This window comes from Heterodontus francisci, chromosome 1, assembly GCF_036365525.1.
Source record: "Heterodontus francisci isolate sHetFra1 chromosome 1, sHetFra1.hap1, whole genome shotgun sequence".
Lineage (NCBI taxonomy): Eukaryota > Metazoa > Chordata > Chondrichthyes > Heterodontiformes > Heterodontidae > Heterodontus > Heterodontus francisci.
Genome location: NC_090371.1, coordinates 46,511,207 through 46,524,875, shown reverse-complemented (window position 1 = coordinate 46,524,875; position 13,669 = coordinate 46,511,207). Strand labels below are relative to the sequence as shown.

Here is a 13,669-nt window from a genome sequence, read left to right as displayed (position 1 = left end):
AAGAACAATTGATCTCAGAACAGTTTGATTTGGAAAGTTCCCTGGCCAAATAACCTGACTGAACTACAAATGATCTGAAGCTCAGTTACTCAATTTGTGGGCTTTGTGGCCTTAAAGGGTCACAGCTCCACCTTATCATTTCTTGCAAAACAACTTGCTTTGCTACTTCAAAAAGGTAAAATACTACATATGCTGGAAAACTGAAATAGAAACAAAAAATGCTGTGGAGAGAGAAAAAGAGAGTTTTAGGGAAACTGCTTCTCTCCACAGTTGCTGCCTCACCTGCTGGATATTTCCAGCATTTTCTGCTATTACTATCCTATTTACTGTTAGCAATGCCACAGGAAATCGGTTAGTGCAGTTTGTTTAAAATTTTAGTGAAGATAGTTAAAGGACTGAAATATAAAATTACATTTTTGAATGGATTTCCAGTTTATTTACGGTTACAGATGACTAAGAGAAGACTCATTAAACATCCAGTTGTCGCCCTCACTATTGTGCACAAATCTGCCTCACAAAGTACAGGTATTTTAGTATTCTAAGTGTAATACCATTAAATGACAAGAAGTCTGCAACAGTACCAAACTCAAAAAAGGAATTAGAAACTAATTGTTACTTGGTTTTAAAAACAATTTAGGGCACTCAAACATTCTAGGCAGCAAAACAATTTATTTCCCTATCCCACAGACAGTTCACAGGTAATAATCATAGAGTAATTTACAGCTTAGAAGGAGGCCATTCAGCCCATTGAGCCATGACGGAACATACAGGTGTAGGTGTAACTTACCAAAAAATATTTTTAAATCCACACACTTGTAAGAAAGGTAACTTGAATTAAAGGTAACGAACTAAAAAGAAAATGCTGGGCAGGTTTTGGTCCATTGACTGTCAATAAGGTAAATAATGGCTCTGGAATACAGGACTTAATCTTGGCATGTCGTGAAGCAGCTATCTGTGGTGAATGGATCAAGGGGCCAACAAATCTCAATTCCCAGGTAATAACTGAAATTCTTTAGGTTTCACAGATTAGCTTCAAGAGTCCAATCACATCTCATAAAAATGGTGTGAGCTACTTTAGCTCTTCTTTTGTACAATTTTATTTGAAGTGGTTTTCTCTCCCTACTTGTTGTATCTGTATATATTGTGAAATGTTTTCCGTCAGGGACAGTCCAACATTTGCTTCAATCACTGAGTTGCACATGTGAGTGTTGTTCCTGGTGACTTTTGTCTGAGCCACAGCTTTGCATGTTGCTATTTTAGTCCTAAAACTCCTGCAGAAGCAAGTCCAGAAATGTTTCTCCCATTGAATTTTCAACATAGCAAAACTTTGTAGACATTTGGCGATTAAGTGCCAGCACATTCTTAAAAAGAGAACAGTTTCACTTTAAAAGTGCAGCAGGTGGTGTTTGCCATAAGCCTAGCCTTCAATTTGAAAGAGACAGTGATTGGTTGTAGGTGCTTGTTCTTTGCAGGCTCCAATTCATACAGACTCGTATTCACGCTGCCAGGCAGTATATTTCTGACAAAGATTCTTAGCAGATGGTTTGGTGTGAATTATCACATCAAGAACATCATTTGTGGAAACTGTTTCCAGTTGAAAAATGGGTAGACTGTTTTTTCCTGAATGTAAAAGAAATGAAAATTGTATGCATTTTAGTTGAAATACAACACCAGAGTAGGTGATAATCATGGCTGTGCACTCCCACTCATGTCAAATGCAGCTCACATAGACTGATTAGACCTGCATGAGCTTGGAGTAGACTTGAAATATTAACTTTATTTCTCTCTCCACAAATGCTGCCGGACCTGCTGAGTATTTCCAGCACTTTGTTTTTTATTTCAGATTTCCAGAATCTGCTGTATTTTGCTCTTGCAGCCAGCAGCCATGCCTGAAACAAGCATCAGGCCATTTATTTCCACCTATAAGTTGCCTAAAGGCCCATATGATGCCTCCTTTAACAAATTGATTTGCCCTGAATGCAGCCATCTTGTTGCTCCCAATACCAATTTCCCCGTCATCGCCTCCCCCAGACCTACCCGAAGTCTGCTGTTGGCAATGCAGAAGCTCAAAACTCAAATGGTCATCAGCTTGCCAATTTGATATGTGAGGCCCAAGGCCCAATTGTCTTGCTATAGTGAGCCAAACAAGCATAAAACTTAAAATAGAGGTGCCATGTAAATTTATTCCAGCCTAATCTAGTTTCAGAATGTCAGACCACCACAGTATTGCGGCTGGTTAAATAACAAGCAAATACTCCCTTTAGTCGTATATTTATAATTTTTTTAAAAGGGTTCAGCAATACAAATAAAGATATTTAAATAACAGAGTGTTTCCTGACAACGCAAAGCGATCGCCAAAGTCATCCATGCGTCCGAACATTTGCCAGCTTGCCAATATGAATCCATGCATGTGCGTGCCAATGCCACCAAGCAATCACATCAGACGTAATGGCCACAATCGCTGCCTCCATTCCCTCCAACAGTACCCCGCTCTCTCCCGCCATCTCTGCCTCAAAGAACAAAGAACAGTACAGCAAAGGAACAGGCCATTCGGCCCTCCAAGCCTGCGCCGGTCTTAATGCCTGTCTAAACTAAAACCTTCTGCACTTCCTCGGTCTGTATCCCTCTATTCCCATCCTATTCGTGTATTTGTCAAGATGCCTCTTAAACGTCGCTATCGTATCTGCTTCCACCACCTCCCCTGGCAGCAAGTTCCAGGCACTCACCACCCTCTGTGTAAAAAACTTGCCTCGCACATCCCCTCTATACTTTACCCCTCTTACCTTAAACCTATGTCCCCTAGTAACTGACTCTTCCACCCTGGGAAAAAGCTTCTAACTATCCACTCTGTCCATACCACTCATAACTTTGTAAACCTCTATCATGTCACCCCTCCACCTCTGTCGTTCCAGTGAAAATAATCCGAGCTTATCCAACCTCTCCTCATAACTAATGCCCTCCAGACCAGGCAACATCCTGGTAAACCTCCTCTGTACCCTCTCTAAAACCTCCATGTCCTTCTGGTAGTGTGGCGACCAGAATTGCATGCAATATTCTAAGAGTGGCCTAACTAAGGTTCTGTACAGCTGCAGCATGACTTGCCAATTTTTATACTCTTTCTTCGACCGATGAAGGCAAGCATGCCGTATGCCTTCTTGACTACCTTATCCACCTGCATTGCCACTTTCAGTGACATGTGGACCTGTACGCCCAGATCTCTCTGCCTGTCAATATTCCTAAGGGTTCTGCCATTTACTGTATACTTCCCACCTGTATTAGATCTTCCAAAATGCATTACCTCACATTTGTCCGGATTAAACTCCATCTGCCATTTCTCCGCCCAAGTCTCCAACCGATCTATATCCTGCTGTACCCTCTGACAATCCTCATCACTATCCGCAACTCCACCAACCTTTGTGTCGTCCGCAAACTTACTAATCAGACCAGCTACATTTTCCTCCAAATCATTCATATATACTACAAACAGCAAAGGTCCCAGCACTGATCCCTGCGGAACACCACTAGTCACATCCCTCCATTCAGAAAAACACCCTTCCATTGCTACCCTCTGTCTTCTATGACCGAGCCAGTTCTGTATCCATCTTGCCAGCTCACCTCTGATCCCGTGTGACTTCAGCTTTTGTACCAGTCTGCCATGAGGGACCTTGTCAAGGGCTTTACTGAAGTCCATATAGACAACATCCACTGCCCTTCCTTCATCAATCATCCTCGTCACTTCCTCAATAAACTCGATCAAGTTGGTGAGACACGACCTCACCTTCACTAAACCATGCTGCCTCTCACTAATAAGTTCATTTGTTTCCAAATGGGAGTAAATTCTGTCCCAAAGAATCCTCTATAATAATTTCCCTACCACTGACGTAAGGCTCACCGGCCTATAATTTCCTGGATTCTCCTTGCCACCCTTCTTAAACAAAGGAACAACATTGGCTATTCTCCAGTCCTCTGAGACCTCACCTGTAGCCAATGAGGATACAAAGATTTCTGTCAAGGCCCCAGCAATTTCTTCCCTTGCCTCCCTCAGTATTCTGGGGTAGATCCCATCAGGCCCTGGGGACTTATCTACCTTAATGCTTTGCAAGATGCCCAACAACACCTCCTTTTTGATAACGATATGAGCAAGACTATCTACACTCCCTTCCCTAGGCTCATCATCCACCAAGTCCTTCTCTTTGGTGAATACTGAGGCAAAGTACTCATTAGTACCTCGCCCATTTCCTCTGGCTCCACACATAGATTCCCTCCTCTTTCCTTGAGTTACCTTTCCCTGGTTACCCTCTTGCTCTTTATATACGTATAAAAAGCCTTGGGATCCTCCTTAATCTTGTTTGCCAATGACTTTTCATGACCCCTTTTAGCCCTCCTGACTCCTTGCTTAAGTTCCTTCCTACTGTCTTTATATTCCTCAAGGGATTCGTCTGTTCCCAGCCTTCTAACCCTTACGAATGCTTCCTTTTTCTTTTTGACTAGGCTCACAATATCCTGCGTTATCCAAGGTTCCCGAATCTTGCCAAGTTTATCCTTCTTCCTCACAGGAACATGCCAGTCCTGGATTCTAATCAACTGACGTCTGAAAGACTTCCACATGTCAGATGTTGATTTACCCTCAAACAGCCTCCCCCAATCTAAATTCTTCAGTTCCTGCCTAATATTGTTATAATTAGCCTTCCCCCAATTTAGCACCTTCACCCGAGGACTACTCTTATCCACAAGTACTTTAAAACTTACGGAATTTTGGTCACTGTTCCCGAAATGCTCCCCTGCTGAAACTTCGACCACTTGTCTGGGCTCATTCCCCAATACCAGGTCCAGTATGGCCCCTTCCCTAGTTGGACTATCTACATATTGTTTCAAGAAGCTCTCCTGGATGCTCCTTACAAATTCTGCACCATCCAAGCCCCTGGCACTAAGTGAGTCCCAGTCAAAATAGGGGAAGTTAAAATCATCCACCACTACAACCCTGTTACCTTTACATCTTTCCAAAATCTGTCTACCTATCTGCTCCTCTACCTCCCGCTGGCTGTTGGGAGGCCTGTAGTAAACCCCCAACATCGTGACTGCACCCTTCCTATTCTTGAGCTCCACCCATATTGCCTCGCTGCATGACCCCTCCAAGGTGTCCTTCCGCAGTACAGCTGTGATATTCTCCTTAACCAGTAATGCAACTCCCCCACCCCTTTTACATCCCCCTCTATCCCGCCTGAAGCTTCTAAATCCTGGAACATTTAGCTGCCAATCCTGTCCTTCCCTCAACCAAGTCTCTGTAATAGCAACAACATCATAGTTCCAAGTACTCATCCAAGCTCGAAGTTCATCTGCCTTACCTGTTATACTTCTCGCATTGAAACAAATGCACTTCAGACCACTAGTTCACCCTCATTTATTTCACTTGCTGTCCTACTGCTCTGGTTCCCACCCCCCTGCCACACAAGTTTAAACCCTCCCGAGTGACGCTAGCAAACCTCGCAGCCAGGATATTTGTACCCCTCCAGTTTAGATGCAACCTGTCCTTCTTATACAGGTCCCACCTGTTCCTGAAGAGATCCCAATGATCCAAATATCTGAAACCCTCTCTGCTACACCAGCTGTTCAGCCACATGTTTAGCTGCACTATCGTCCTATTTCTAGCCTCACTGGCACGTGGCACAGGGAGTAATCCCGAGATTACAACCCTAGAGGTCCTGTCTTTTAACTTTCTACCTAACACCCCTAAATTCCCCCTGCAGGACCTCGTCACTCTTCCTGCCTATGTCGTTGGTACCGATGTGTACCACAACCTCTGGCTGGTCACCCTCCCCCTTCAGAATGCCCCCTGTCCGTTCAGAGACATCCTTGACCCTAGCACCAGGGAGGCAACATACCATCCTGGAGTCTTTTTCATGTTCACAGAAGCGCCGATCTGTGCCCCTGACTATCGAGTCCCCTATAACTATTGCTCTCTGCGCTTTGTCCCTCCCTGCTGAACAACAGTGCCAGCAGTGGTGCCACTGCTCAGGCTGCTGCTGTTGTTTTCCCCTGATAGGCCATCCCCCCAACAGTATCCAAAACGGTATACTTGTTAGAGAGGGGGATATCCACAGGGGATTCCTGCACTGACTGCCTGTCCCTTCTAGCGGTCACCCATCTATCTGCCTGCACCTTGGGTGTAACCACTTCTCTAAAACTCCTGTCTATGACGCTTTCTGCCACCTGCATGCTCCTAAGTGCATCCAATTGCTGCTCCAACCGATCCATGTGGTCTGTGAGGAGCTGCAACTGGGTACATTTCCTGCAGATGTAGTCGTCCGGAACGCTGGAAGCATCACGGACCTCCCACATCTTACAGGTGAAGCACTTTACCCCTCTAACTGACATTTCTATCACCAATTAATAAATTCATTTAAAATAAATAAATACTTATTAAATCCTTACTAAATTATGTTACAATTAACTATATGGTCCCTAGTGCTAGATTTCTACTATAAATATTAAATGCTAACTAAATTCAGTAATCTCCTCCCTCCGGTTTATTTACTCTACTTATTAATTAATTAGTTAATTAGGGTTTTAATCAATTTTTATCAATGTTTTATTTTCAAATTCAGTACAAATTCCCTACCAGCCAATCAGGTCACAGCTTTCCTGTGATGTCACTTTTTCAGGTTTTTTTTTCAGTTTTCTTTTACCGGAGGTAAGTTTTTTATACTTACAGGTCTGGAACTCCGCCCTCCGAGTCTTCTCCCTGGATGAAGCCTCAATTGCTGCTTTCAGTTTCCTGCTCCATCCCCCCTCGCCGCTTACTCCCCCGCCTTGCTGTTTCAGCTGTTTGTTCCCCATCTCACCATTTCGGCTGCTCAGTCCCCGCTTCACCTCTTCCCTCGCTGCATTCCCCCCTCCCCCCCACATCCCCGCTGCTCGCTTCCTGCCGCCCCGCCCAGAGAAGCAGCGGGGTTGGGAGTGGTAAGTGAGCGGCCGAGGGGTGAAGGGGCAAGGCGGGGAGAGAGGAGCTGCGAGGGGTTGGGGAGAAGTGGCAATATGGGGAGCGAGTGGCTGGGGGTGGGGAAAACTGCAAGACAGGGAGCCAGTGGCCGAGGTGGGTAAGGTAGGGATCGTGTGGCAGGGGATGGTTGTGGGGGTGGGGGGGAACAGCGAGGCCTGGAGCGAGCGTGGTACTGTTGGGTCTGGGATGGAGGCGGCAATTGCAGCCATTGAGGGGGTTTGGGCTTAATTTGTTTTTTTGGGACAAATTGAGCAGCGCCATCTTTATTACTGACAGCTGCCTGAGATGTCGCAAACAGTGACGTTTCAATGAATGAGGCTGCATTTGCACATGTGCCAATAATTCGCGACCTAGTGGTTGTGTTGTCAGCAACCGTAGCCTTTAAATAAAGCACACCAGAAACCATACAGAGATTTGTTTCATGCACATCATTAGATTACAATTTGAAACATTTTACTGATTATTTTTGTGCCACTAACACGTTTACTTCAGTCTACCTGTTTGGTGATTTTCTAGTGCATCAAAGATTTTTCTCACAGGTCGCATAGCTGCCTCTTTGCAAACCAACTTGATGTCAGAACCAGAATAGCCGTCGGTTTCCTGTTGGAGAAAGCACAGAATGAACCGGTGCTGGGAACGTGGTTGCATTTTTGTCAAGTCTAAACTGATGTCTCTGAGCTGTTCCCACAGGAAAGTCACATTAGCCCTGATTTTAATCCAACTTGCCGAGCAGGAACAAGAACATCTTGACCCAAACCCACCTCATACCCACTGGGTGGATTGGATTAAAAATCAAAGCTGCTATGAAAATTAAATCATGCAATCAGATTTGGAAAAACAAAGAAAAGTTGCAAAAAAATAAATTTATAATGAAGGCAAGTTTGATTCACATGGGGAAATGCTTGGATGAGTCAGCCTCCTTCATGTACACGCTTCTGTAGCTGCCCACCTCCTGCAAAGAGATACATAGGTTAAGTACGTGGGCAAAAATTTGGCAGATGGAGTATAAGGTGGAAAAATGTTAGGATATACACTTTTGCAGGAAGAATAGAAAAGCATAATATTATTTAAATAGCGAGAGACTGCAGAATGCTGCAGGACAGAGGGATCAGGGTGTTCTTGTACATAGAACCATAGAACGGTTACAGCACAGAAGGGGGCCATTCAGCCCATCATGTCGGCGCTGGCTGAAAAAACTAGCCGCCCAATCTAATCCCACTTTCCAGCACCTGATCCGTAGTCTTCCATGGATCACAAAATGTTAGCATGCAGTTACAGCAAATTAGAAATGCAAATGGAATGTTAGCCATTATTGCAGGGCAATGGAGTACAAAAGTAGGGAAGTCTTGCTACAGCTGTATGGGGCATTGGTAAGACCACACCTAGAGAACTGCATACAGTTTTGGTCTCCTTACTTAAGGAAGGACATAATTGAATTGGAAGCCGTTCAGAGAAGGTTCACTAGTTTTATTCCTGGAATGAAGGTTTTTATTTATTCATTCATGGGATTTGGGCATCGCTGGCTAGGCCAGCATTTATTGCCCATTCCTAATTGCCCTTGAGAAGGTGGTGGTGAGCTGCCTTCTGGAACCGCTGCAGTCCTTGGGGTGTAGGTACACCCACAATGCTGTTAGGAAGGGAGTTCCAGGATTTTGACCCAGTGACAGTGAAGGAACAGCGATATAGTTCCATGTCAGGATGGTGTGTAGTTTGGAGGCACTGCCCTTGTCCTTCTCGGTGGTTGAGTTCACAGGTTTGGAAGGTGCTGTCAAAGGAGCCTTGGTGAGTTGCTGCAGTGCATCTTGTAGATGGTACACACTGCTGCCACTGTGCGTCAGTGGTGGAGGGAGTGAATGTTGAAGGTGGTGGATGGGGTGCCAATCAAGTGGGCTGCTTTGTCCTGGATGGTGTCGAGCTTCTTGAATGTTGGAGCTGCACCCATCCAGGCAAGTGGAGAGTATTCCATCACACTCCTGACTTGTGCCATGTAGATGATGAACAGGCTTTGGTGAGTTAAACGCCACAGAATTCCCTGCCTCTGACCTGCTCTTGTAGCCACAATATTTATGTGGCTGGTCCAATTCAGTTTCTGGTCAGTGGTAACCCCACAGGATGTAAATAGTGGGGGATTCAGTGATGGTAATGCCATTGAACATCAAGGAGAGATGGTTAGTTCTCTCGTGTTTGAGATGGTCATTGCCTGGCACTTGTGTGGTGCGAAAGTTATTTGCCACTCATCAGCCCAAGCCTGGCTGTTATCCAGGTCTAGCTGCATCTGGACACAGACTGCTTCAGTATCTGAGGAGTTGCGAATGAAGAATGAGAGGTGATCATAATGAAACATACAAGACTTTGAGAGGGCTTGACAGGGTAGCTGCTGAGAGGATGTTTCCCCTCATGGGAGAATCTAGAACTAGGGGGCACCGTTTCAGAATAAGGGGTTACTCATTTAAGACAGAAATGAGGAGGAATTTCTTCTCTCAGAGGGTCATTAATCTTTGGAATTCTCTACTCCAGAGAGCAGTGGATGCTGGGTCATTGAACATATTCAAGGCTGAGTTAAACAGATTTTTGATCCACAAGGGAGTCAAGGGTTATGGGGGCAGGCAGAAAAGTGGAGTTGAGGCCACAATCAGATCAGCATGATCTTACAGAATGGCAGAACAGGCTCAAGGGGCTGAATGGCCTACTCCTCCTATTTCTTCCTTATGTTCTCTCTCTTGCATGCACTCCCATACCTCCCTCCCATGCACATTTCTGCCATTAACTATCTTCTGTGACTGTAATTCCTGACGCCGATTGGAAGGCGCATGTGCTCTTGTCTCGCACTGCACTTGCACGCACATACAGTTTCTCCAGACGGTGGCGTAATCGGAATGCACCTGTCAGCACATTCGTTGGTGCCAGTACTGGTTTGCATCTTCTGCATGCTCCTGCACACAATCTTGCAACTGTCTACCTGTCTGCTCCTGCTGTTGGTGTCTGCTGTGCACGCTCCTGCATCTATCTGCCTCTTTTGTATGCACCTTCCTCACTCGCTCATCTTCCTGCTGTGCACACTCATGCATCTACTCTGCTCCATCCAGCGCCCAATCCCTCACTTGTTTCTCATGCACATTCCCTCAGCTGCTGTCTCTCCCACAGACTCGGCTGAATTTTCGGGTCCTGCCAGGGGCAGGAATTGAGGCAGGAAGGGGACAAAAGTACCAGCACCAGCCGGTGTGCAGGGTTCCTGACACCATTCCAGCACTGCTAGTTTCTGCAGGTCTGCGGGAGGATGGGCCCACGATCCTGCCCAATACATAATGAAGGGGAATGAAGATGGTTAAAGAGCTCATTGAGCTTGTTCAATGGGGATATTGAGATTTTCAAGGGGGCACACAGGATGCATGCAGACTGGGACAGACCAGCTGAAAGTAGGTGGGCATGCAGTGTGGAGCCAGTCATGGCTGCCCCAGGGAATTACCTGGGCCCCATGAAAAGGTGAGCAGCGCAGAGGGGACACACTAGGAGACACGTGATATCGGCGCAGCACAGGTGGCAGGGAAACTGGGCAGTAAGCGCTCAGGCAGTGCTGGCGGTCGTCAACCACCTGGCATCGTGGAGGCATAACAGTAGGGAGCAAGGCTACCAAGCACAATTGGGGGGAGCACCTGAGCACAAGGAAGGCTACAGTTTGCAATGGGGTCACAACTCTCAGATTTTGGGCCCAGAGGCAGTGAAGAGCAACATACTCAGCTGGAAGGGATCAGAAGGGCAGGGGTGAGAGGCAGGAAGGACACGGAGGCCATACTCTCAGCGTAGGATCTACTGTCGAAGAAGGAGCTACCTGGAGATGACCACGAACCAGTGCCACTGGAGACTGCAACTCTCCAGGCAGATGGTCACAGACATCTGTGCCCTCATCGCTGGAGACCTCACATCTCGCAGCACTGGTCTCCATGCCCTGCCAGTCGTCATCAAAGTCATTGTGGCCTTGAACTTCTCCACTTTGCCTCCTTCCAAGGATTAGCTGTGGATCTTCGCGGCATCTCGCAAACAGCTGCACATCACTGCATCTCGCAGGTCACTGATGCCTTCTTTTCCATTCAACTTTGGACAGATGGGCCTCACAGGCACAGAGGGCAGTGGGTTTTGCCACCATTTTGGATTTCCCCAGGTGCAGGGCATCATTGATTGCACCCATGTGGCCATCAAAGCACCCAGTTACCGGCCACGCAGATTTATCAACAGGAAGGGCTCAATGTCCTCCATGTGTATGCTTGCTTTCCTGGCAGCTGCCATGACTTGAAGAAAATAAATGCAGGGCAATGGGGAGGGTATGGGACTGCCTGGATTGCTCCATGGAGAGCCTGGCCAAATGGCCTCCTTCTATGCTGTAAATGACTCTATGACTCCCTTGATCCTCCAGCAGTCCAGGCGGCTGCAGCTCTTCACTCCAATTCCCAAAGATTCTAGAGGACAAGAGATGTCCCTTTAAAATAGGCAGGTATGGGGATCCAAAAGGTAGCAGTGTAGCAGCCTCAGCCCTTGCAACTGTCAAACAGGTTCGATATTCTTGAAGATTGTGTGGATGAGAGCAGGAACTGCAAGGAACATGAGCAAACTGACCACGGCACTGTGGTGCAGGGGGCCATTCAAGTGAGTGGGGTGGGGGTGGGGGGGGGGAGTTAAAGGAATGTAGTTGTAGTAAGGGACAGTAGTGTTAGGGGGATAGATACAGCTGAGAGCATGAGTCCCGAAGACAGTGTTGCCTGCCTAGTGCCAGGGTTAAGGACCTCTCCTCGAGCTGCAGAAGAAACTTGGAGTAGCCTCTTGCCCAATGTGGGAGCTCAGGGACATGGCTGATGTCCCTGACTCCTTCACGTGCAGGAAGTGTGTCCAACTGCAGCTCTTGTTAGACCGCATGACGGCTCTCGAGCTGCGGATGGACTCACTTTGGAGCATGCGCGATGCTGAGGAGGTCGTGGATAGCACGTTTAGTGAATTGGTCACACCGCAGATTAGGATTGCTGAGGGAGAAAGGGAATGGGTGACCAAAAGGCAGAGAAAGAGCAGGAAGGCAGCACAGCAGTCCCCTGCGGTCATCTCCCTCCAAAACAAGTATACCGTTTTGGATACTGTTGAGGGAGATGGCTCACCAGGGGAAGGCAGCAGTAGCCAGGTCCATGGCACCGTGGCTGGCTCTGCTGTTCAGAAGGGCGGGAAAAAGAGTGGAAGGGCTATAGTCGTAGGGGATTCGATTGTAAGGGGAGTAGATAGGCGGTTCTGTGGTCGAAAACGAGGCTCCCGAATGGTATGTTGCCTCCCAGGTGCACGGGTCAGGGATGTCTCAGATCGGCTGCAGAACATTCTAAAGGGGGAGGGTGAACAGCCAGTTGTCATTGTGCACATAGGCACCAATGATATAGGTAAAAAACGGGATGAGGTCCTACAGGCAGAGTTTAGGGAGTTAGGAGCCAAGTTAAAAAGCAGGACCTCAGAGGTAGTAATCTCAGGATTGCTACCAGTGCCACGTGATAGTCAGAGTAAAAATGAAAGAATAGTCAGGATGAATGCATGGCTTGAGAGATGGTGCAGGAAGGAGGGATTCAGATTTTTGGGACATTGGGACCGGTTCTGGGGGAGGTGGGACTATTACAAATTGGACGGTCTACACCTGGGCCGGACTGGAACCAATGTCCTTGGGGGTGCTTTTGCTAACGCTGTTCGGGAGGGTTTAAACTAATGTGGCAGGGGGATGGGAACCAATTGAGGTCAGTTGACAGTAAGGAGGTAGTAACAAAAGCCTGTAAGGAACTAGATAATGAAGTCAGTGTGACTAAGGGGAAGAGCAGGCAGGGAGCAGATGATGAATATAAAGGGACTGGTGGTCTGAGGTGCATTTGTTTTAATGCAAGAAGTGTAGTAGGTAAGGCAGATGAACTTAGGGCTTGGATTAGTACCTGGGAGTATGATGTTATTGCTATTACTGAGACTTGGTTGAGGGAAGGGCATGATTGGCAACTAAATATCCCAGGATATCGATGCTTCAGGCGGGATAGAGAGGGAGGTAAAAGGGGTGGAGGAGTTGCATTACTGGTCAAAGAGGATATCACAGCTGTGCTGAAGGAGGGCACGATGGAGGACTCGAGCAGTGAGGCAACATGGACAGAACTCAGAAATAGGAAGGGTGCGGTAACAATGTTGGGGCTGTACTACAGGCCTCCCAACAGCGAGCGTGAGATAGAGGTACAAATATGTAAACAGATTATGGAAAGATGTAGGAGCAACAGGGTGGTGGTGATAGGAGATTTTAATTTTCCCAACATTGACTGGGATTCACTTAGTGTTAGAGGTCCAGATGGAGCAGAATTTGTAAGGAGCATCCAGGAGGGTTTTCTAGAGCAGTATGTAAATAGTCCAACTCGGGAAGGGGCCATACTGGACCTGGTGTTGGGGAATGAGCCCGGCCAGGTGGTTGAAGTTTCAGTAGGGGACTACTTTGGGAATAGTGATCACAATTCCGTAAGCTTTAAAATACTCATGGACAAAGACGAGAGTGGTCCTAAAGGAAGAGTGCTAAATTGGGGGAAGGCCAACTATACCAAAATTCGGCAGGAGCTGGGGAATGTAGATTGGGAGCAGCTGTTTGAAGGTAAATCCACATGTGTTATGTGGGAGGCTTTT

At 46.8% G+C, this 13,669-nt stretch overlaps 1 protein-coding gene across 4 annotated transcripts in view; it reads right to left on the bottom strand.

Annotated features, from left to right (window-relative positions):
• Window positions 1-660: 660 nt before the first annotated feature.
• Window positions 661-13,669, bottom strand: part of katnal2 (katanin p60 subunit A-like 2) — a 125,789-nt gene continuing 112,780 nt past the window's right edge. For all 4 annotated transcript variants that reach the window (XM_068030112.1, XM_068030121.1, XM_068030152.1 and 1 more), the window contains 2 exons: window positions 7,498-7,600; window positions 661-1,620 (listed from right to left, as the gene is read on the bottom strand). In XM_068030112.1, coding sequence (XP_067886213.1) covers window positions 1,481-1,620; window positions 7,498-7,600 — 243 coding nt within the window. In that variant the 3' untranslated portion in view covers window positions 661-1,480. The remainder of the gene's footprint in view (window positions 1,621-7,497; window positions 7,601-13,669) is intronic.